At 36.2% G+C, this 25,115-nt stretch overlaps 1 protein-coding gene across 2 annotated transcripts; it reads right to left on the reverse strand.

Moving 5' to 3' along the window:
• Nucleotides 1–2,634: 2,634 nt before the first annotated feature.
• LOC129760164 (histone acetyltransferase KAT6A) lies at nucleotides 2,635–24,349 on the reverse strand. Of its 2 annotated transcripts, none has more exons than XM_055757753.1 (7): nucleotides 23,969–24,349; nucleotides 18,367–18,939; nucleotides 17,981–18,309; nucleotides 17,805–17,924; nucleotides 13,647–15,235; nucleotides 9,814–10,111; nucleotides 2,635–9,616 (listed from the first exon to the last, which is right to left on the reverse strand). In XM_055757753.1, the coding sequence occupies exons 2-7, from the start codon at nucleotides 18,928–18,930 to the stop codon at nucleotides 3,211–3,213; spliced, it is 9,306 nt and encodes a 3,101-aa protein (XP_055613728.1). In that variant the 5' UTR covers nucleotides 18,931–18,939; nucleotides 23,969–24,349; the 3' UTR covers nucleotides 2,635–3,210. The 2 variants fall into 2 exon arrangements, with proteins under 2 accessions (XP_055613728.1, XP_055613729.1); XM_055757754.1 differs by having other exon boundaries at nucleotides 15,060–15,235; nucleotides 23,969–24,346.
• Nucleotides 24,350–25,115: the final 766 nt, after the last annotated feature.

The following is a 25,115-nucleotide window of genomic DNA, read 5'->3' on the forward strand; positions in this document are numbered from 1 at the left end:
ATCCAGTTGATTTCATTTACGTTACGAATACCTCAACGTGTTGCTAAGGCTGCTCAGAAGCTGTCATGGAGTAGACAGGTTTCCGTAGATGCAGAAGTTGTTGATTTAATTAATTTTTTTTTAAATTGCCTGGTTTCAAAGGACATTCCTACTCGAACCTCCTTAAAAATTCTCAATGATCTTGAAACTTTTATTACGCATACTTTAAGTTTCTTTCTCCGTTTCCTTTGAAACCTTTTTTAACGTCTCTTTTGAGGCTGCTCTGAGCTCTCCTTTGAGGCAAAGGTCTCCTTTGAGACTATTTCAAGCTCTCCTTTGAGGCTAAGGTCTCCTTTGAGACTTTATTAAGCTCTCCCCTGAGGCTAAGGTCTCCTTTGAGACTATATTAAGCTCTCCTTTGAGACTAAGGTCTCCTTTGAGACTATTTTAAGCCCTCCTTTGAGGCTAAGGTCTCCTTTGAGACTTTATTAAGCTCTCTTTTGAGGCTAAGGTCTCCTTTGAGACTATTTTAAGCTCTCCTTTGAGGCTAAGGTCTCCTTTGAGACTATATTAAGCTCTCTTTTGAGGCTAAGGTCTCCTTTGAGACTATTTTAAGCTCTCCTTTGAGGCTTTTAAAATGTCTTTTTTGATATTATTTGGTTGAATCTGCTTTGAGATTCATGTGTATCATTGTACCATATTTATCACTTACTCAGCAAAGAAATTCTTGTAGCACACCGTGCCCAGAGTTCGCCTCGTCGCCAATGTTGTGATCTGTATTCTCCAGATAAACTAAATGAAATAGTTCTTGAAATTTAACTTGAAGGACTTGATTTTATTAATTTCAGACTGACCATTTTGACAGACTAACCAAAGTTATTCTATCGAGACATCCCCGATTACGTCGATCACAATCGAGAATTGGAAACTACCACACAAAGAAATGTAAATAAAAAGTATTCTAATAGATGCATGTAAGATTTATTGAAGGTAATTTTTTTTGATAATTTATGTAAAGACCCGTAAAATTGAGTTAAATTTCTTAGGTTTGATTTCGATAGAATAATCTGGACAATTTGAGTTAACGGTAAGGAGGGATATGTAAAAAAAACCTAGGACATAGTCACGAAAGCGAGACTATTAATAATTCAACATTTGATGCTTTTTAAAATTAAACAGCGAAGAAAAAATGGAAAATCGACGCCAAGTTTAAGATGGTAAGACGAAGTTTACCGGGTCTGCTACTATACCTATACAATGGAAATAAGTTAAAATTTCATTTAAAACAACCCATTTGCTTCTAAATGCTATCATTTTATCAGGCGAGTCTTCGAAAAAAACAGATATTTTAAAAAATTTCCAACTACAAACCAAATTTAGGCTATTTGAAACTCAATTTATAGACTTTAAAATGTAGAAAACAGTTTTCAGATATTTTAACTTCAGACTTAGTTAATGATGATTATCGTCAAAAATTTCATGTTGATCAAATACCGCTCGAATACCGCTCAAAACCCCTTAGGCCGGATATTAGGCTAACCTAATATTTAGTTGAGTATTCGACCGAATAATTATTTTTTTAAATTTATGCATCCACATGTGTACAGACTATTGATATTGATATGTGTTGATATTGTGATATTCAAGATCAATTCCTGAGCACACTTTGATGTCCAAACCAAAGGCAAACTGAGACCAAAATAAGGTATCAACAGCAAAATGATGGCATCATTTGCTATTAATTTATTGAAAAAAGAAAAACTTGGCGTTAATATGCTTTCAGTTATTTTTATTAAATAACAAAATGAAGTCCCAGCAGCAAATTGATAGCAACAGGAGCTGTTAATATCTTTATGAGAGTAATACTAGGCATCATTAGGCTGTGGATGATTATTTTGAAAAAAAAAAGAGTTAAAGTAAATAAAAATAAAGTTTTGGGAGTTCGAATTCCATTTCTGATTCGTAACAGATGAGAAATTTAAGGACGACTAATGTTGTTTATTTTCCAACCCTCCATGACTATATGCACGGTAAATTTTTGCCTCGATTTCCAGCATTATATTTTTATATGCTGGAAAAGTCAAGCTATCCAATTTTTGTTGGAAAACCAGCAAACATTCTTCTTATTGCTGATTTTTCCAGCACTTGATCTGCGTTGCTGAAAAACCAGAAATCGGTCGGTCAAATTCGAATTTGTTTTTGTTTTTGCTATTATTAAGTAGAAAGTTCAATCATGCCGTTTTGTTGAAGGAAAATTGCAATTCGAAAGATATTGATCTCGAGTGAATCGGACGTGTTTAATGAACTCGTACCAATACCAATTTTCAATAAAACGTGGACGCGAAAAAAAGTTTAGCTTAATTTAAATATTAATATTGGAGTGATTTTATAATAATGTGAATGAAAAAAACGAAGAGTGGGAAAAAAGGCTAAACGAACTTTTCATTTACCGTGGTTGAATTAAAAGGAATCTTTCGATTGCTTTGATTCAGTTGAATCATTCAACCAAGTAGGCTCACAACACAACAGAGCGTCTGATTTAGTTTATTTTATTACCAAATCAACAGCAAAAGCTGTATTTCGCCAATTGATTAGCCAAAGCTTTTTATGTTATGGACCTGTGATATTGTTTTTTATTATTAGCAATTTTAAAAATGATTAAAAAATAATTATTTATTAACATTCGGAATAACATGGTTGAGACAAAAAGAAAATAAATATATAATTAGATCATTATTTACAATATGTGCAATTTTATGTACAATTTTGACTGCTGTTTAATAAATTATGTCTTAATATGACAATCCCGACGACGAAGCCATTTTGTATATACATTTTTACAAATTTTCATTCTATGTTATCTATTATTCGGCTACATGTGTCCTACTTTATTTAATTCACAATTGAAAAATTTTGGCATGGGCAAAATTAATCGGTTGGCTTATTTAATTCAATGTACTTGGACTAAATAATAATTTAAATCTTTCAAATTATTACTTAGTTCAAGTTTAAAATCGAGCAGACGTTATCACAATAAAGTTTATCATGATTTTTTTGTGGAATATTTATTTAAAAAAACTGTTTAACAAATTCAAAAAAGGTTCCCGTACTTTTATTGCGTAACAAAGCGGCAGATTAAACAAAATAGTTTGAAAAAATAAAAAAAAACAATTCACACTGGTTTTGCTATTAAATAAACATCCAACTGGTAGACAAATACACGAAGAATATCTATCGCCGCATAGCGGGCAAATAAGCGGAATATGCAGCAGGGTACATGGAATTTTGCTGAGCACGTTGTATAGCCGAGGGATCTTGATACTGGGATTGCATATTCATCACACCCATTTGTACAGGTATTTGGGTAGCATTGTTTATAAACCCTGCAGCAGGGTTCGGTATATAACCACCGGTAGATGACGACTGTGCGGCGGACATACGATATGCCGTATTTAGGGTGCTGTATGGAGACATGAGGTTTGGACTGATGGCTACGTTAGAGCTAACACGGCTGGATGTATTGCCCATGTGCTGAATGGGAGCTGAAGCGGTGTTCCTCGATAGTCTACCCGAACTATTCTGTGATCCGGTTATGGGAGAAACGTTCATATTTCCGGTGTAGTATTTGTGATAGTTGAGTGAAGGCATTTGAGTTTGTATTGAAGTCGGTGGAGTGGAAATATTCCGTACTGCGTTCTGATTCGGCATATGTGATGATGGCGATGGCGTTATTGAACCACCCACATGAGTGGAATGAATTGGTGGAGGCGTTATGTTGACACCACCGGCTGTAGGAGGCGTATTGCACGACGATCCTGTCATGTCAACACTCGTTGTCAATTGTTGCAATTTTGATAAACATGACAGCGATCCTTGAATAATGTTACCTTGACTAACAGATCCTTGAAGGCTAGAGGCTTGGCAAGAATTGTCTATCTGGGGTGTTGGCGTTGGTGCTGGTGTCGGAGTTGTCGTTGGTGCTGGGATTGGGGTATGTGATTGAGGATGACTGACATTCCCTGTTTGTATATAGAAATTATTAGCCGACGATACTGCACATGACGACGGAGAAGGCCCCAGCCGCTGGTGTGGGCTATGGAGGCTATTAGGAGTTGCTAAACTTGTATGACTACCAGACATACGATGTTGGATAACTGTCGTCATCGGAACGCTACCATACGATGTAGGCGATTGTGGATATCCTTGGCTTGGTATGCCTAACTGTGATGTTATGTATCCCGTTTGGTGCATATTTTGGGAGTGATTCTGATGGGCTAATGAAGAACCAGAAATGTGCCCGTAGGACTGATGCATTTGCTGCTGCAAAGTTAGCTGATGTTGGTGTTGTTGCTGTTGAGTTACATTGGCTTGTTGCATTTGTTGCTGCGTTTGCTGCTGATGTTGATGACTTGGACTAGTTAATGGTTGTATTGTGTTCACTACCGGCGGTGTCGATCTGTTTTGATGTCGCTGCTGCTGCTGTTGTTGACTTTGTTGATGATTTCCCACTGGCGTAGTGGTATTTCTCCCAACTTTCGGAGTTGCCGATCGGTTTGTTGTAGGGGCTCGACTGTTTTGTTGCTGTAATTGTGATGATTGTAGTTTAGCTCGGTTGCCAGAATTACCTGTATCCATCGAGGAATTGTTGTTTATGATCGCCATTGATTGCTGAGGACTTGATGCCGGAGCGTGAGTATGCATATTCATTTGCTGCTGTATTTGATTTTGATGCTGCTGCTGTTGTATGGAGCAATCTGAGTATTGGTTCACCTGGTGTGGTACTACACTTGAAGGTCTGATATTTTCAACCGAACTTTGGCTATTCATATCACTAGATATACTGGCAGGTGATTCCAAACCCAATTGAGTAACATCCAGGTCACACTGGCCGTATTGATGCAAACTATGAACCGAATTGGTAGTTGAATCTGGTGTGTACACACTTATAGACGATACATCTCCTGAGTTGCTCCCATGCGGTTTTATATCAGATACCGAAATACTATTGTTGTTGTTGGGATTATCTTGATTTAACTCATCACTTTGAAAATTGCTTTTGTTTGATTCTATCTGTTGATGCAAATTTTTATTCATGATAAGCTGATTATTTAGCTGCTGTTGCGTGCCAGATATTTGACATGCATTCTGCTGATTGACAGTATTTATTGTATGTTGGTGTGCCACATGCTGTTGATTGGGCTTATCCAACATGCAGTTAGCACTGGATTTGTTGTCAATTTTCGTTTTTGTACTGCTATTCATCTTGGATGGACCGTGTCCACTAAATTGTGAACCCATGGATTTTGCACACGGATTCCCTTCTAAATTCATGGGCATATTGATGCCACTATGATGTTGTGAGGAGACTTGCTCTATGTTGGACTTTATGTATTTTTCATCCAAGCTCCGTCCTATTTTGACTTTTTCGCTTGTACTATTGTTATTTGATGGAATTGACAGGTTCTTTTTTTCTAACCGTTGATTGGAGCGCTCTTTTTGTTGAAAAGATTGTTGATGTTGTTGATACTGCTGTTCTTGGTGCTGTTGAAATGCCGATTGATAGAGATTTGAAGGAAAGCTTCCGTAAGCCATAGATGTGGCCAGATCCAGATGAAACTTATTTGGAGATTTTTGATTCGTGGCGTCCAAGTAGGATAGATTACAGCTTTGATAATAAGGATCAAGTTGCCAATACTGGGATGTAGTGTGATAATTCGGCAACTGATTGATACCTGGAAATTGCGGTGCAATTTTGTTGAGATCTATGGATTTCGAGTCGTGAATGCCATGCTTTGATATATACTTTTCTGTTCTTGAACTTGAGTTATTCAGAGCAACATTCGATCCAGATTTGCTTGTTTCTTGGCTGATAGAATGCTGTTTCATTTGTTCAGAAGAGATTCCAATTTTTGAGTTGTTGTTAAAACTAGAGTGGGATATTGAACTTTTTGATGTTTCTTTTTTAACAGCATCCAACCTTTTCAAAGGACTGTTTGTAGTCATCGATTCTTGGTCCGTTTTGGTTTTAGTTTCGTTTTTTGTCTCAGATTTGATACTAGTCATTGAAGGGCGTTTGTTGTCTTGTTTAATTTTTTTCAAATCTTCAGTTTTATCTTTTGTTTTTTTGGAATCTGAACAATTTTTTGATGAATCCTCGTAATTGCTAGAACTTTCTATAGAGCTACTATCTTTGTGTTTGTCATTTTCATGGTCATAGGAGGATTGTGATTGCGGACCAGCACTTTCATTTTTTGCTAATTTTATAAGCGAAGGTTCTTTTTTAATGTCTGCCGGATTTATGGATGATGCAGTATAAGTTTCATTATTTGTGTTACTAGCTGTCAACGCACTGGAACTTTCTGGAGTAACGGTGAAGCATTTTATGTCTTCACACTGTTGTATCACTGATTTTTCAGAAATATGCTCTGCATTTTCAGATGTTTGCTTGTTAGCTTCCTCAGCAGCATTCTTAAGGAACTTCTTTTTATGTGATGTCGCAACATCTAACGAACCGATTGATGTAGCTTCAACAACTATCCTTTCATCGACTACTTTTAAAGGGGGAAGATCATTCTGTTTACCTTTAGCCAAATTATTAATCTTTTCTAATTGCTCAGGCGTCTGGTCTTTTTTGGTACTTGCCTGATCAAGCTGTTTGGTGCTACTTTCATTCTCACTGCTCGTTTTAACATCCACTATTATGTTAGGTCTTCGATTTTCCAAGCTCTTTTCGTAATTTTCATTTATTTTTAGCACACTTGCCGTATTACTGCTTTCTTTTTCGACAGATGTATTTATGGATGGAAAAAACATGTTTGTAGATTCATTACAAGTGTTTGATTCCGTTGTTTCTAATGAAGTGACATTTTCTTTTATCACGGGCGCAGTGGACTCAATTATCTTCAACTCGGCGTTTCTCGTGTCCATACCTTCTGTATTATTTATTGAGGAGTTCGTACATATTTTCGATTCTGTGATAACTGATATCTTTTCACTGATCTCCGAGAAATTAAGCTCTTTGCTACTGCTACTGTCTGTAACTTCATTTGTTTTAAGGGAATCATCAGTTAGGCTGTTGTTTTTTCCATCTTGGTTAACATTTTCTTCCTCCGGTTGCCTGTTTTCGGTATGATGTGAATCATTTTCGCTTTCCATTTTCTTCAGATCTAAATTAGAAGAAATGGTTTGATCAATATGCGCAGCTTTCGGTTCTACTGGTTTCGGTTGTTCTACTTGCACAAACTCTTCATCAGTTGATGATTTCGAAATATGATCAAAAGTTTCAGGTACTACGATGCTAGTTTCATTTATTTTGCTATCGTTTGCGTCGTCTGTTTCTACGTCTCCTACCTTTATGTCTGAAAGATTTACCTTTGCCTGAGGCGATTTCGGCGATGGCTTTTCTGAATCTATTTCAACAGTCGAGTTTTTGTCAGTTTTGCTATTCTTCACTGGGGATTCTTCATCGCGCTTTTCATGAAATAAATGCTTTTCATCAGAAGTAAACTCAGCTGTGCTTTTCGCATTTTCTGCAGTCATGTTTAAATTTTGACTTTGTATATTTTTCTGCTCCTTATGCGTTACTTGTTCAGTACATTGTTTTGTCTCAGTATCGGAACACATCTCAGTCTGATCATGTGCTGCATCTTTGATATTAAGTGGTTTTTTGCATTCTTCGTTGTCAGCCTTTGCATGTTGTAATTTGATGTCTGGGGATCGATTTTTAACAAATTTCTTTTTGCAAACTGAATATTCTTCCTCCATTTCATCGTCAGCCTCTATTGACGAATCATCACTAGATAAGTTAGGATTCTGACAAAATACGTTGTCCTTATTACCAAAGTTAGGATTACTGTTTTCCGTAACCGTTTCACAATCATCGGGGCTGTTAGAGGTATTTTCTTCTAAATTTTCATTTCCAGGAAATGATACTGGTTGTGTTTGAGTTTTCTTTTGGAAAAGCATTGGCAATGTCGGTTGTTTTTCAACGACCTTGGTACGAACAGTAGGATGTTCATCACTTTCACAACTATTCAAAGCAGTCGACGTCGAAGATGTTCTTGTGGAAATTCTGTTGCCCAATCGTTGCGGGGCTTTTCTTTTGTTTGCTTGGGGTGAGACTAGAGGTTCTGAATCCTCTTTGACAGTTGCAACGCTATCAAAATGTTCGGGTTGAACTAGAGAATTATTTTTATCGTTTTTTTCTGATCGCAAACATACTTCTTCATTTGAGAAAAGTTTTAACTTTTTTGGATTATCTGTTTTTTGAAAATTATTTTCAACGTCGTTTTTAGTTGTTATAGATTCTCTTGATCTATATGTACGCTTTTGATCTGGAATGCTATTTTCCGTCGCCGAATCAAGACGTGACCGTTTACGATCGTGCTGAAGTATTTCCACGTCATTGCTTCTTTTTCTTTTCTTGTAATCCAACTCTGAAGGGATAGTAGGACTTGGTTGTATATTTTTAGAAACCGATTCACTTGAATTTCCACCATATTTACTTGGTCTTATTCTTTTCCGTCCAGATGACGTGGTTTCAATTAAAACGGGAGCTGCATCTTTGTCGGCCATTTTCCTAACCTCAGGTGGGTCAACCACAGCTGGTATTGGAACAGAACTGTCCTCATTGATTTTCTTAGGTAATTTAGGTGTTTTTATACAACCATACTTTTTGCCTCGTTTTTTGACTCCTCTGAACTCTTCGCAAACATCACTTTGTAAGGCAGCTATTACGGATAAAGGATGTTTTGTGGTATCAGCTTCTGTCGTTTGGACGTTTTCACCAAGATTCTCATGTTTCATTTTTTTATCTGTAGCTGGTGAAGTGTCTGGGGTCAACTCAGTTTCAACAAACACGGGTACATTGGAGAGCAAAGGAGTCCATCGTAAACATTCTTTATCTATGATACGTCTGGTACTCGATTTTGTTATTCGCTCGTAATACTTATCAACAATATCCCAGTCGACACATAGGACAGGTTTATAAACCTTGAATCCATCTTTGAAAACCTTAATATACTTGATGAAATTCAACAATTGAAATGCTAAGGCAACATCTGCTATAACGATTCCTGTTTGTTTGGAAATTGATTTCAAAGAAATAACACGTTTTTTATTGTGATATAAATATTCCAATGCCACCGATCGCCAATATGCGTAATATGACACGCGCCCAAGATCTGACAAAGGTTTTTCTGGAGTTCCTGGTTGACCTTCTTCTCTACTCAAAAGATAACTGAAATCTATGAGGAATCGACCAAAACCTTGCCTTTGATATTGCGGCATTGTCATAATACAAGACACGTTATACTTTTGGAGACAATGTTTTTCTTTAGAAAAATATCCTACTAAATGATAACCTTTGCGATCATATTTTGTCAGAACGTAGAATAAGAAAGGTTCTACATCATAGTATAGGGTTTTATGATCAAGAAATAATTTCGCGAGTAGGCACAGGTTCTGGCAATATATCTTGTTCGTGTTGCCATCTACCTCAAATATCGCGATATCATTGCACCGATATATTTCGGTTCCGGGCGGATGACGCCATGTACATTTGTCCTGATGCCGCTGGAGAACTGCTTTGCTTTTGGTGTATTTCAGACAGAACTCACACAGGAATAATTTGGGTAATCTGAAATGTTAAAGGAAACTAGCATCAAATAACATTACGGGAAAGGGCATAACGATTTTATTTTAATTTCATTTGATTTGATTTGTTTGACTTAAAGGTTAATTAGGTATATATCACTAGGACTACCTACTAACAGGCCCTTTAACGTCGTTTTTTCTTATAATTAACTTTGAGGACGAGGAAACAATGTATCTTACCTGGCATACTCCTGCGGAAACGGACTCGAGTACCAGGTTTGAATTTCGAATTTTCCAAATTCAATAGCTGCTGGACAACGCTCTTGGGCTGCCATAAACTTGGATGGTGACTGCATGATTGAGCTGAGTGATTTCTTCGGACTGCTCACAACAGTTGATTCAGGAGTGGCCTCACGGTGCGTGAATGATTGAGCATCTAGTCGCATCATTTCGGCTAACGAACTGGCAGCAGTTTCACGAATTTGTTTGTACAAATCTGCATCGCACTGCGTTGCTCCGTTGGGTAAGGGCGGTTGATCTGCAAATAACAAATAATCTATAGAATTCCAATTGAAAAACTACACTGCTCGTGTATGTAGATATATCATATGTCGATTCTAAATTGAAAGCAGTATTCTGGTTGGGAGTACAAGGTGTAAGTTCTGCACCATAACCCTTTTCCACCAAGTGATGCAACTTATATCCTTGCCTCCGAATAATTCAAAACAATTAAAATAATCAAAGTTTGAATAACGATAACTGTGAACCATATTAAAAGCTGTTAGTAAATGTATGTTTGAAGTTAATGGTTTGTTCATAACTATGCGCAGCGCACTAAATTGGATTGCGCACTGCATAACTGCGGGCTGCAACGATTGTGCAATCATGCACGCTGACCACTTTTAACCTAAAATTTGTAACTACGACTGCAGAATATTGCGCGAAGTCCAACTTGTATTGCAACCTGCAACGGCATTATACTGCCCCTATTCGCATATGAGTCACATGTGTAAAAACTGCAAACCGAGGAAAACGCTTGTAAAGTGGCAAGTGGCAAATATTCTTCGAAAATATTTTTACATTCCTTTATCATTCTTTTTGATGGTACAAGTAAGTTTTCTAAAGATCCTGCTTCGAAACTGATTTCAATCTAGTGGAATGTGTTTTTTTTTGGCATTTAAATAGCTCGGGGAGCTGACGCTGGAAATGAAAATTAGAGATAATTTGGAGAAGGAAATTTTAAAGTTTAAAGTAGGCAGCGCAGAATAGTAAGCGATCATGAGACGTTGGCTAGACCATCATGCACTCCATTATATCCATTCCGGCTGGATATGGACAGAATGCAGTTCAAGATGATAAACCAACCCCTCCTGATACCAGTTGGAGGAAGGACAAGGGTGGGTTCGAGACTGGCCTCTACTTACTCCCCAAGCATCTCACCTGCCGGCAACTTATGGGACTCGAACCGAAAAGTTTCTCTTGCCGATACCGGGAATCGAACCCAGTACGCCTGGGTTACCAGACTCGCGCCAGCCTATCCACTAGACCACATCAGCGCTATTTCAATCGAGTGGAATGTGTTATCAGACTTAAATTTTATCTAGAGTGTGTTACGGACACGTGGATAGTTCCCATCGAGTTTGCTGGATTCCAAGACAAAGAAGAAAACTTTTTTCGGGAACATCATTCTAGGTGAAAGAACCGTGTTATTGATATTGTTGTGGACATTGTGGAAAAAAAGTAATTAAATAGTTAGTTATTTTATTTTCAAAACAAACACAGATCGTTGAAATTACCCACGGATGATCCAGCCTGACTGAAAACTAATCTATTAAGCGTTGCTCCTCGATTGATTTTTGTCAAAAAACCATTTTAAGAGAATCTACCTGTGGTTTTGTGATTAAGAAACAGATTTCTTCGGAATCATTTGGCTACTACCTATAATATGTTAGGTGGTTAGACCAAGTGGATCGTGATGTGGCGAATGTGAGGTGTCCGAGAAATTAGAGAACGGTTGCCATGGACGGAGTGAATTTTAAGAATTATGTTCGTCAAGTTATGTCGTGAGACGGAATACTATGAAAATAAATTAAATACTATACGTTCAATTTTTAAGTAAATAATGTTTTTATCTCTAAATTATTAATTTACTTCATTTTCTATTTACAGTTTCCTACAATTGCTAAATTTTGATCATGGGCTCATATACAAATATTTTTCACGTGGGACACACCAGGGGTCATATTTTTATTCGAAATTCTTAGAACAAACTTCGAACAAAAACCTGTTTTATAGGTAAATTGGTCCACAAGAAAGCGTTTCCATCAATAACTCAAAAACGATGAAAATGCTCTTGGAATTCATATGCGAATAGAGGCAGTATACATATCATTTGTCTCCTTCCCCTCGGAAACTCCCTCTGTCTGTACTAATCTAATGCTTGTTTCGTCTATTTATTAGAACAACCTCTCGTCCGACCGGTTCGATAACACCGAAAAGAGGGCTGGCCAGGAAGACAATACCTGAGGTAGCTAACAAACCCACGCTACAGGAAGCCTCCACCAACCCAAGACGGAATCTGTTCTCGAGAGCGACCCTACACAATCCTCTTCCTTTTCCTCAAGTTAAATTAAATAACAGTTGAGTAGCTGCGACGATTAAGACCCCCCTTTTACTAACACCACACAAAAGTTAAATGAACACTCGGCACAAAAAAAACTTCATGAGTTAAATGCCCTTATAAAACTACTTGTAAATAAAAAAACATTATTTGTTTCACAATTTTAAAAATACATAACATGCGTTTATCCTGTTTGTTTCTATCTTGTTTTTCGAGGTAAGAAAAATTCAATATCCATTGTGAGTGCATTGTGAAAGTTATGATCCGATCTGGTCCAAATTTGACATGAGATCATGTGCTAAGCCTTTGATCAGTTTAAGCCTGCCCATACAAAGTCTTGTACATTGTACATACATCCTCGATACAACTCTAGTTACCAACTAGCTCAAAAAAAAGACTCACTTGGGATTCCAGCCTTTGAAAAAAAATAATTTGGCTCTGTGACATTTTTACTCGTCTGGTAGTTTGGACAACATCTAAACTCGCATTTCAGGGTTCCAAAAATGCAGTTCCTAAAATTTTACAAAAAAAACTACTTTCATTGCACGTACAATGAAAAAAAAAATTCACCCCAACAGCACAGATTTCGCTGCAAACGCCCAACGACAATAATTAAACTCATGAGATCATTCAAAGCCACTGCTTTCCTGACTGTTTCTCCTTTAAAATCCAAATCTACTCTTTCCAGTGAACGTGTAGCTCAATTCATTAGGTGCTTATTGTTTATCATATTTTACATTCAAAATAACGGTTGGCGCCACCCGAAGGATAGATAAATTTTCTATTGTTTCCGCAACGTAAACTTATCTTTGAAAAATAAATCTAAGCAAATCTGATAAATAGCCCTTATCGAAGTTAATTTATCCAGACATTGGTGAACATTATAGTTTTACATGTTACACTATGAGCCACTGTTGTTTTATTGAAACGCTATTTGGCAGCAATTAATTAAAAAAAAATTCAATTTTAGCTTGAAATCCATAGCTGGCGAAATACACAAACAAAAATCATGTTCAAAAAATTTGCAATTGATTCTAACGCTAAAATTGGCTGTCATAGAACTCTAACGTAAGACTATGATCGAAAAAAAAAACAGTAAAATTGAACCTAGGCCTTTCTAAAAAAAAATAAATTAACTTATAACAATTAACAAACTTAGATGACCTAGAAGCCTAACGAAATCATTAATTGAAAATCATTTTTAGAAGATAACATTATAAAACACTTTGATGAAAAAAAATATTATATCAGATATCAACATACACATTGATATAAGTACATGAAATTGTGAACATTGTTTAATTATTGAGCTCTGGTTCTGTGGTTAAAACAACACTGTTAAACTCATATGTTTTAATGTCGTTCTTTTAAAAAATAACCATCTTGATCATTGTTAGAATATTTTGTTCTTAAATTTTAACCAATCGTCTTATGAATTTGTTGTATATCTTACCCATTTGGGAAGTAGATTTTGTTGGTAGCGGCAGGTGTTGTAATGCGTCAGATGGATCAGCTTGCTCTGCTTTGTGTGGAAAGCTAATGGTTGCATCGAATTCGGAACATCGCTTTCGATTCGTTGTCGCGCTAACCAGAGCATTACTACTATCGAATGACATACAATTATCCATTGATACAGTGTTGTACATTTTTATGATTTGTTGGTCCTTAGTTGGAATAGAAAGTCCGTGGCTTTGCATCGAATACTTTTCACGTATAGCTTGCTTAACTAACCTACTTGGGGATATATTGTCAGTGAACTTATTTTCTCCTATGGAAATCATGAACAAATTGTAATCATAAGTTGAAATTGGGCGGTTACATTTCGGCGTGGAAAAACAGCGACTTAAGATTTCATTTTTTGTACATGTTTCATTCTTTTGCCTGTTTGCATGTTTTAGTATTTGGTTGGTTGTTTGTTTTCTTGAGGCAATATTTTTGTTTTCTGTCAGCCTACCTAAGGTATCAGGGATTTTGTCCGAATCAAAAGCCAACGAAATACTTTTTCTCAAACCGGTACCCTGTGAGATACTTGTCGTCGATAGGCATCGATCAAAATAAGTTCTTGTTGACTCTATGTTGTTATATTTGTCGAAAATGTCGATTTTTTTCTTTGCGACAGCTGCAAAACCCCATGACGACTCATTGCTACAGGCAGTACTGCTCGTAAATACGTTTGTTTTCCTAAATTCTTCTAAATCCGATGTCGTTAATGGTTTGCTGTGAAAATTCACATCGGTACACGTTCTGCTCTTGATGTTTCTACCGTCTGTGCAGATATTTTTCGTATCACAGTTGATGGTTTTTGGTTTTTTGCCCAATTTATTTTGTATGATTTTAGACGACGAGCCTGAACTTCTGGCAGTTTCATCATTGCTATCGAATGTGATAGGAAACTCATAAGAACGATCGTTTATACTAACTGAGGAGTCAGAAGAAGATGAAGATAATTTACGCTGCCTAGTTTTGTGTGTATTGCTTGAATCTGATTTCCAAGAACATTGATTATTTGAGCTATTATTAAACATTTCATTCAATCTATACTGATAAGCGCATTTTTTATAAGGTTCGGAAAGTTTAGTAATTGGTGTTAACTGATAACTTGGAAAATTTAAATTAATGTTGCTGGTGCACAACTCTTTTTGCTTTCCCGAAAAGTATAAATCGCTAAATTTTCTAGCTGATGGAATCAACGTATGCCCTACGTATTGTTTTCCAGCTTGTTTATGGTTTTTTAAATTGGCATTAGCACTATCAAATAAATTTGTAGTAGCTTCACTCAAAAACAAGTTTTGTTCACTAATACCAGAACCATCAGTAATCAGCGGTTTTGGTATATTACTAAAAGTGAATTGATTGAAAGGTTTACCGGGCATGTCCTCGATTCGTTCTGGTGGCTCTGGCGACGATAGCAAGGGTTGTTGTTTTATCCGTTGTGCACTGTTCGTTTTTGAACAATATTCCCTATTGAGGATATTCGTTGCGGCAGAACTTCTTCCTAGTGGCGACTTATTCCTACAAACTCCTGATACCGATTGGGTAGATCTGAAATAAGGAAATGATCGGCTCTTAGTTTTGAATAAAACTCTATAGATATGTGCTTATTGTTTTAGTTTAACTCATTATGAACGTTTGTTTTCAGGTATAAAGTCATCTTGAATGTGTTTACTGTGTTTACCATGTGTGGACTAGGCTTAATGTGTTATTTGTTCCTATTGAAGGGCACAAAAAAAATGTTTATAACCTATGCCTAGTACAAAACCATTTGCCCAAAAGCTGAGACATATAGAATAAATGGCAACTGAAAACGACTGTCTATTTTTTGTTCTAGGCTGTTTAAACGAAAAATATATTATTTTTATCCTATCTAATAGGGGAGATGAGGGCATAACGAGCACCCGAGGCATAATGAGAAGTCCATTTTTCTACATAAGTACGTATTTTCTTAAACAAATTTTCATGAGGACTTGTTTCGTACTACCCATAGTACTAATTTTTCATCAAAAAAGAAATATCCTTTTCATATTTACAGAAATATTAAATAATAACCAGCAAGGTTCTCAAGTGACGAAAATATTATAATTTTTGAGCACCACCAAATAAGCTTTTATGACCTTTAAATCATCTTGATCTGAAATGTACGCACTGCAACATGATCTACACATTGTTTTTCAATTTTCAGCATCATAAAATGTTTGATTTTTCACTTAAATCAATTGTAAAACGCGTTTTTACTTTAATTTGTTCACTAGAGGCGAACAGAGCACTTTCAATGAAGGCATATTGAGCATTTTCTGCCGGGGAATCTAGCAGCGAATTCGACTCGATGAAGTCAATTGAATAATAGAGCTACAGCTTAACTTGTATCGTCTGACGATTAGGCCTATTGGTAAGATGTCGGAGAGGTAATCAGTAGACTCGAGTTCGATTCCTGTTCGAGGGGATTTTTTTTTGCACATACCATTCATGATTGATTTTTTTTATTGTTACATTATACGGCTAATAGCATCAAAGCATCATCCGTCAAACAAAACACCAGAAACATAATGTATGAACATGTGTTAATTCTTTGAATTCTACAAACAGACCTAGATTATTTTGTTTTTGCTTTGTTTGATGAATCTACGCCTCACCGTTTAGTGCAATCATGATCATAAATGATTAAAGAAGAAAAAAAAATCACCTCCACCAGGAATCGAACTCGAGCCTACTGATTATCTCTCTGACATCTAACCAATAGGCCAAATCGTCAGACGATACAAGTTGAGCTGTAGCTCTATTACTCAATTGACTTCATCGAGTCGAATTCGCTGCTAGATTCCCCGGCAGAAAATGCTCATTATGCCTTCATTAATGGTGCTCATACTGCCTCGGGGGGTTTCTCATTATGCCTCTACAGTGACTGGTTTTCAGCTTTCGGCAAAATTTTTTAAAATGCATCTTTAAACGTTTTTATCTGCTTTTTCAAGTTTCATCCAATTAGACAACAGACTATTTGAGTGTCGGAACACGAATCAATGATGTAATTCACATATTACAGCTGTTCTCTATGGTTAAATAAGCATTTTCCTTAAGGTGCCCATTATGCCCTCATCTCCCCTAAGTTATAAGAAATACCATCAAATCACCATTTATCGCCCAGTTAAGCGATTTTTTAACATCAAACATGTGTAATAAAAAATGATTATGTACAGATTTTTATTCACTTTCTTTTCCAGAAAATCTCAAAATTGTTCTTTTACTCAACAAAGACGAAAACGAATGATGTAAATTTTTCAAAATAACTAACTTAACTTGCGTATGTTAAAAAGGCCCTAATACCGCACAGTCGACTTTCTCCAGTACCTTAAGGAAACACTATCTCACAAGATGAAAACGGTACTTTCAGTATTATCCTTGTAAGAAGCAGTCAAAAATATATTTTGAATCTTGAGAGGATGCATTTTTTGAAAAATTTCCCGCAAATTTAGTTCAATTTTTTACAAAGTGCGTTGACTGACAAAATGATGATTCCTGGCAAACAGGCCGGTTACTTTTAGCGATAAAACATAATTTTTAACGTTATCAAACTGAATACTACTTATAACTTCCACTTTTGAAGCTATACATGCTAAAAAAACAAAGAAATAGTGCGTGACCGGTCATTAGGAACCAACACTCTTGTTTACAATGTTTACATACCAATAACCGCCCATCACTAACTGCTTCAAAAAACAACAACTATTGAAAAAATCGAAAATTTTCCAATGAAAATCTGTTTTACTGCTTACTTTGCTAACAGGCGTCGAATTTGACAATTTGCCCGGAAATGAAAAACAAAATATATTATTTCTGGCTATCTTAAACATAATTAAATGATGTTTTTTAGTGAAATGGTAGAACTTTGAAGCCAACACAGAGTAGACGTGAGATTATTGGAGAAAACATCCCAGTTAAAAAAATACAAATTTAATGATTTTGAGCGGTACATGATGTCTGGGGGATGTGAATGGCTACTTGATGGTACATGTTCTCCTGAGAAATCTTTGATATAAAATACATGTTACTGATTTCCAAAGAAAATAATGGTTACAATTTAAAATGACCGGTCATTGGTATTCACGGTCTTAATTACTTTGTTTTTTTTGAGTCATCCAATCGGCTGCTTGCTTTTGGTTCGATAACTTTATGAACAGAAGAATCTTTTTCGACCATTTTCCGATTTTTTTTATAGGTGCCAAGGCACGAAGAGCATCTGAAAATCAAGTCATATTTTAATAAGGAAAATATTGCACACAAGTTTGTTTATACCTCCACGCTGTCTTTAGTATTTTGTTATCGCCTGTTCCAGGAGCCATACACGAAAAATGATAATTTTTTGTGCAATCCGAACAACTTATCAAGCAAGGACCTTTCTCATTTTGCGTAGAACATCCATCACAAATTTTACACTCCTCACAGTACCACTTTGTTCCACGCTTCACCAATGCCGCCAAGGGAAGGTCTGTCGAATTTGTGTTTGCGCAAGTATTGTGCAATGACACACCGCATCCGCTACAAGAGCTCAATGGATCTGGTACGCCTGCTGGACCTTTGGTATCCGTCCCAAGACATTCTACACAAACTATATTAGTGACTTTCTGCAAAGAAAAAGACATTTTCGACATTTTCTATACATACGTTAACAAAAACCTTACCTTTTTATTACTTTCGATGTTGCTCTTCTCTTTCCTCTTGGGAGTAGTAGATTTTCTCTTTCCAAATGTTTTGATATCGTTGCCTAGTTTATATAATTTGTTCTCTTGAATCAACAAACCTTCAGTGAGTGCTACTCGAACAGAGTTTTTTATAACAAGACTGTAGTCTGTTCCTGTTGTTATATTCAGATTGTTTGTTTGCTGAACATAGTTTTCTATTGACTTCATGCTAGATCCATCACATTCTCCAAGATCACGGACAGCTTTAGAAACCAATCGGGACAGATCACTGTCATTGGAAACGACAACCATTCGACGCAACGTATTTGTGGGAGCTTTGTATGAATGTAAACCTTTGTTATACACTTTTAAAACGGCTCCAGATTCCACAGCTTCTTCTAACTTTTCGGCAACAATGTCTTCGTGAAACTTATGATGACTGCCGATAGCTTGACATATCCTTTGGATACTTGGCCGCTGTTTTTGGCATCTTATTCGGCGTATAGCTTCCAGGATCCATTCTTTCCAAACTTGTGGGGTTACGTCATCTGTATTTTCCCGCATTATTGTTCACTGAAAAGAAATTGAACAAAAGTGCATGGATTGTTTATTTTAGAATCAGCTATTAAGACAGAAAAACATATGTAAGAATGTATGTATTTGGTAGTATCACCCTCATTTCACTACTTTTCGCTTACTGATCGCTTACAATCCAAACACAGCGTGCTTTCTTGGACATATTCGATGAATGCATTTTGCGTAATGAAATTTTATTTCAGTCGATAATTCTAAAGTGGACGATGGTAATTTTATTTTATAATTTTTTACAATGATACTCTTATGGGAGACCAAATCAGAATATCAGAAATAAATAGTAGATGCAGTAGATGCAATGAGGATTAGTATTATCAGTTGGATCTAGATTCAAATTTTTCCATCAACGAGGCTTATAGATATGCGTAGAAATGTATAATTGGAATAAAATTGATAGCCTTTATTTCGGTTATTTATAATTGAATTCAAGATCTTTTTTATACAAATGTAGCGTTTTCTTCATACTTCATATTCATCTTCATATTTGTCACGGTTTCGAAGTGATTTTGGATTTTTTCCTGTAACACAACTCATTAGGCGGCGCACACCCTCTTCGTCCATCGTTATATCTGTACCAACACGTGAAAAGGATCTATCTCCAAAAGTAAACAAAAACCATTTTCAGTACCTCATGATAGGCCAACAGTTGCCCTACTTAACGGTAAAACCCTTTTGAGAAAATGATATTTCGTTACATTGAAAACTCAATTTGAGTAAAGGATCTATAAACATTTTAAAACCAGAACTGCCATCACATGGATATACACCCTTTACTCCGGAACAATTTTTCGCTACTACTCCGCAAACAAACTCAAAATCATCAATTCTACTCTTTATTCTACATAAAAACATAGTTGCAAATGTATGCGAGCTTATAACTAGAGCTAAAAATAAGAAAATAGCAAAGGGTGTATAAACAGGTTAGACAAAATATTACGTGAGCTAGGTTCTATGTACGATAGCGCGTTGTTTTTTTCCATGAAAATTGATATTCCTCTATTCTAACATGGGATGCTTCTTAAAAATCGTTTGTCTTTCATAAAAACAAAAAATTTGAAGTGATTTTAATTAGGGATTTAAAATAGGTTGTATTTTCTTCAAACGCGTTTTTCTTGATACGCTATATATGGAAATAGATGCTTTTTATGTGTTGGTAAAGATTTGACACTTTATTCAACATAAAATCATAGTTACAAATGAACGCGAGCTTAAAACTAAAGCTAGAAATGAGAAAATAGCAAAGGGTGTATAAACAAAGGAGACAAAATATAACGTGAGCTAGGTTCTATCTACGATAGCGCGTTGGTTTTTCATTAAAATTGATATTCCTCTATTCTAACATATAGAGGATGCTTCTAAACATCGTTTGTCTGTCATAAAATGCAAACATTTCAAGTGATTTTTAATTAGCGATTTAAAAAAGGTTATATTTTCTTCAAACGCGTTTTTCTCGATTCGCCGTATATGGAGATACATCCTTTTCACGTGTTGGTACAGATATCTATTTCATTCTATCTTATTCAGCTCAATTCAGATGAACTTTACCTCGTTATGAAGTAAGATTTATCATATTTTCTCGGTGAATTGTATACCTTTTTTCCAGCTCGATTCAGGTAAACTTGACCTCGCTGTGGGGTGAGTTTAATCTCGAAGAGGTAGAGGTTAACTTTTTGGCTTCAACGAGCGTGCACCTTGCTATCTCGGTAAGTTTTACCTTTTTATTATTTTCCGTGAAGTTATTTGATATTTTTTAAAATATTTACATTGTTTTCTCGGTTGATTTAGAAATTATTAGAGATATACCGAAGTGAATATAATGCACATTTCTTGATTTTCTTGAACAAAAAGTGGTCGATTTTTTAAATAGGATCTGATTAGATGTTCCGAAATTTCAAACGCGTTTTTCTCGTTTCCATTGAATTTCAAAAATAATTAGATTGCTTCAGAATAATAATATACATAATCTTCTAGATTTCTATTGTGTACAGGACCTGTTTGGCCACTCAACATGATACATCGTGGGATACCCCTGGTTTAACAGCAACGGCTTAAAAAAATATTAAATTAGATCGAGTGTTTTACTTTCTTTCGCAGCTTAAGTTTTTCTTTACTCGAAATGATGGTTTGTTTCGTATCATCGTCCAAAAGAAAAATGCTGTTGTTTCACAGTGAAATGAAGTCGGAACGGTAGTCCCAGCCCCAGTCGTGAGATTGCAGAGGATCTTACCATCAGCTGATTTGCTGTGTTTGCTGCTAGCGATGGTGCTGATCAGTGGGTTGTAAAAACAATTCCTGTCGATGGTCAAAGTGCTACTTGAGATGGTGGGTGATGTACAGTACCGTTCATAATTGTATAGAAATAGGAAGCACGCGCTCTGTCATTTTGACTTGTTAACATGTTAACTTTATATTTCAACAATCTGACAAACCGGGGTAGTACACCACGTCACAGCAGGCTTGTAATTGGTCACCATCGTTTGAATTTTTCCGGAGACAACCACCACACATCGTTCGTGACAATCGTGGAGAGCGCAATCGTTTGATCGGAGAGCAAAAAAATGTCAAACGAAATTTTGATCTTTTTTGTGGTTAGTCGTTTGACTGTCATCCCTCTTGCGTAGATAATCGAGATAATCATTCCACATTGTTCGACCAACTCATCCAAACATCACCCGGCGCTGCAGAGTGACGAATTTTTTTTTCAACAGGAGGGAGTGAATAGAAAAGATTGCATTTGCTTATTGAGTCTGTAAGTTCTGCTGCGTGAAAGAGATAGGCGATGTCGTAAACTGTCGGGAATGATGGTCGTTTGACCATCAAATTATCCCTCTCGTGTACCAAGACACGAAATTTTGTTCGACAATCACACAAAGAAGAATGAATGTCGTTTCGTTTGATGGTAGTCGACTGTTCGGCAAGTTTTCGGTCGCATTCGTTTGATGGCACGAACAATGATACTGATAAAAGCAGGCTGTGCGACTGTCAGAGAAAATGTCGATGGTTTACAAGTCTGCGTCACAGTAGGAGAAAATCGGGATGATAACAGCTTGAACCAGCTTTATTCCCACCGCCACAAGAATAAAGCTGGTTCAAGCTGTTATCATCCCGATTTTCTCCTACTGTGACGTGGTGTACTACCCCGGTTTGTCAGCTGCACAGAAAAATCAACTTCTTCGAAGTTTCAAATCAGCGGTACGATTTGTTTACAGTCTACGACGCAGAGACAGTACTACAAGTCTGAGAAGCAGCATTCTAGGTCATGACCTCCCGGATAATTACCACCAGCGCATAAGTTGCTTCATGCGCAACTTGTACCACAGGAACTGTCCAGAATACCTAGAAGAAATAGTGCAACGCACGCAGAGTGAAAGATCCAGATCGTTTATTCTGCCTCGGCATACCACCACTTCAAGGAAAAGTATCCTGGTCTACGGCGCATCGCACTGGAACAGTCTACCACTTCAATCCAGATCGGCGGAATCTATGGCCGTCTTCAAGAAATTGCTACGTCAGTGATTCTATTTAAAGAGTGAAATCTCAAGAAACTGTATGCAATCTCACTTAAAGTTGACTATCCTTGACCTTGTACAACAGTTATATGCTAACTTTGAGGCTACCGTAATTTCGAATAATAAACTTAAACTTAAACAATCTCACTGCAAAATTTCAATAAAAACGTTGCGTACTTTCTGAGATATTATTAAGTTATGGACGTTCAAAGTCAACATGACAGAGCGCGAGCTTCCAATTTCTATACAATTATGAACGGTACTGTATATTTTAAATATTCAGGAATGATAATCTCAAATTTTCCATCGTTGTGATTTTTACACGAGAAAAAGCTGTTCCACATTCGTGCATCGCTTTTGATCTAAATTGAAACGGTTCAAAAAAATACACCATTGCAAAATTACATCGTGAGAGAATTTTAGATCAAAAGGAAGAATTTGAAGAATTTTTAAGGAAAAAACATAACTTTGCATGTTATTTGGTCAGTTTTGATTAGTTGGCCACATTTCTATAATTTTGGAAATAAAATAACATCAAATTTTCGAAACATAATAACAAACAGAATTATTATTGTAATTATTGTCAAAAGGATCATAGAAAGGAACGTATAAAATACCATAACATTTGTCATTGTTATTTTATCTGTCAATACATAAGCACGGAGCAATTGAAATTTTTCCAAAATAGAACCCCCCACCCTTCTAGTTTATCAAAATGATAAATCTGATTATGTGCAATATTATTGCATTGTAAAACATGGAAATCGAAATACAAGATATCTCGTATTTGATTCTAATATGTTTACTTGTTAATAAAACTGAAAATAACAATTTCGCTGTTGCGTTAAAAATTTCAAAATAATCTTAAAATAAGCCTTTTTTCAAATGCAAAAATTAACACATATTGAAAAACAAACTCTTAAATATTAAATCATTAGTTACACATTCATTTCATTTAAGTGTCTTCCTTGACCTAAGTTATTTTGTAACTTGAAGGTTTTCGTAAATAAGAATCACAATTACAATTATACAAAAATTTTGTCACTAACTGATTGAAGCTAAATCTGGAAAAAATCGTTTATAAAAAAATATTTCTTACCTTAAAAATGACAATTTAATCATACCACGAATATAGAATTACGGTCATTACAATTTATTCGAAGAAAAGTTATTCAATTGCGTAGCTACTCATGTAGTTGGAGATCTGGATTTTTTTACTTATTATCCACCCACTTACTGTAAAAACCGAAAATTTCATCCTATCATAGAAGTTTAATATGTGTTTAGTGCATCAATCATAAACTTAAAAAATAATCGCTTCCTACAAAGGAGCTACGCAGTTTTTTTTATACGGTTTATACTCTAGTCTTTCGGAAGAACGAAACACTTTGGCAGTTTAATGATTTTGTTGCCGTTCCAATGCACTTGCCGACGGCAGCCATCTTGCACTGAATTTATTTTTTTATAAATTTTTGCTTCCAAGATTATCTTGCACTCACCTTCAAAAGCACTTTAATTAGACGATCCCCGTGTAATTGATGACCACTTCAACCAGAATGTTCACTGAAAAACACTTTTAATTTCGCCGACGGAAGCAAGCGAAATTTCCTTCCCAAAAAGTACTAATCCGCGCTTTCATGGAGACATTCACCGTACTGCAAAATATCAAGTTTCCACACTTCCCCAAACACAGATAGCACTTATTCCAATTGTATGGCAATCGTAGAACAGATAACATCAAACGGGAATTGATTCCATAGCTGTTTGATGATTAATGAAACGAATTTTATTGATACTCTTTAACTTCCACTGCGTACTTCTTTGACAAAATGGCTAATTTTTTCATTCGTGATGAAATGAAGCCCGCGCATTGAGACGGACAACTGGAGGGGTTCAAAAGCGAAATGGTCTAAAATCGGTTTGACAAGAAATCCAAAACGAAATGTCAAAATAAACACTGAACAAAAAATCGCACACGCTTCTGTTTTGAAACACAAAATCAATTAACCTCTTAAAAGGGTTGCAACGGTTGCAACATGTTCTTGAACTGCAGTGGCAGCGCCCAACTCAAAATAATTCTCTTCGTTCGGGATCGGAAGTCCCGGACTTCCGAAGTAAAATTTAGTGCTGACGCTATAATCACTGATGCTATAATATACTTTTCGTCTTTTCGACTAATAGCGTTTTTTTTCCACTGGCACAGTACGAAACCTTTACTTCTTCAATAAACAAAATTGTCACGACGATTTTGTTTGTTTGTTGGTGAAGTTAAGGTTGGCCAGTGGAAAAAACGAAAACAATTAATTTTATGAAAGATTGCGGTTGAACTCAAACTTGGACTAATATTTCCAACAAAGAGAGTTCAATTTTTAGTTAAGGCACGTTGAAGGTCGAGTGCAGTTCCATTAACTGTCAAACGGTTTAGAACTGCGTCAAATTGGATCCAAATCTCATCAGTTTTGGATCAATCCTTATACCAGCTCTAAAAAAAGTTGGGTTGAAACTGGTATAATAGATCACCAGTGCGGTTGCTCGGGTTGGAATTTGGGTCTAAACCGGCTGTTTGGACCACGGATACAGGTGCTCTTAGAGCATGGATACAGGTGCTCTTAGAGAATCGAACTATGTTTTGAACCTCGGTCAAAC

Source organism: Uranotaenia lowii, unplaced genomic scaffold (genome assembly GCF_029784155.1).
Source record: "Uranotaenia lowii strain MFRU-FL unplaced genomic scaffold, ASM2978415v1 HiC_scaffold_48, whole genome shotgun sequence".
In the NCBI taxonomy this organism is placed as follows: Eukaryota; Metazoa; Arthropoda; class Insecta; order Diptera; family Culicidae; genus Uranotaenia; species Uranotaenia lowii.

Excerpts from the sequence above, each read along its gene's own strand:
- LOC129760164 (XM_055757753.1), bottom strand. The coding sequence starts at position 18,930 with ATGCGGGAAAATACAGATGACGTAACCCCACAAGTTTGGAAAGAATGG. Across the intron at positions 10,112-13,646 it reads AAAATCTACTTCCCAAATGG|ATCAACCGCCCTTACCCAAC; the intron begins GTAAGATATACA and ends TGTTATTTGCAG. Across the intron at positions 9,617-9,813 it reads TTTCCGCAGGAGTATGCCAG|ATTACCCAAATTATTCCTGT; the intron begins GTAAGATACATT and ends TTAACATTTCAG.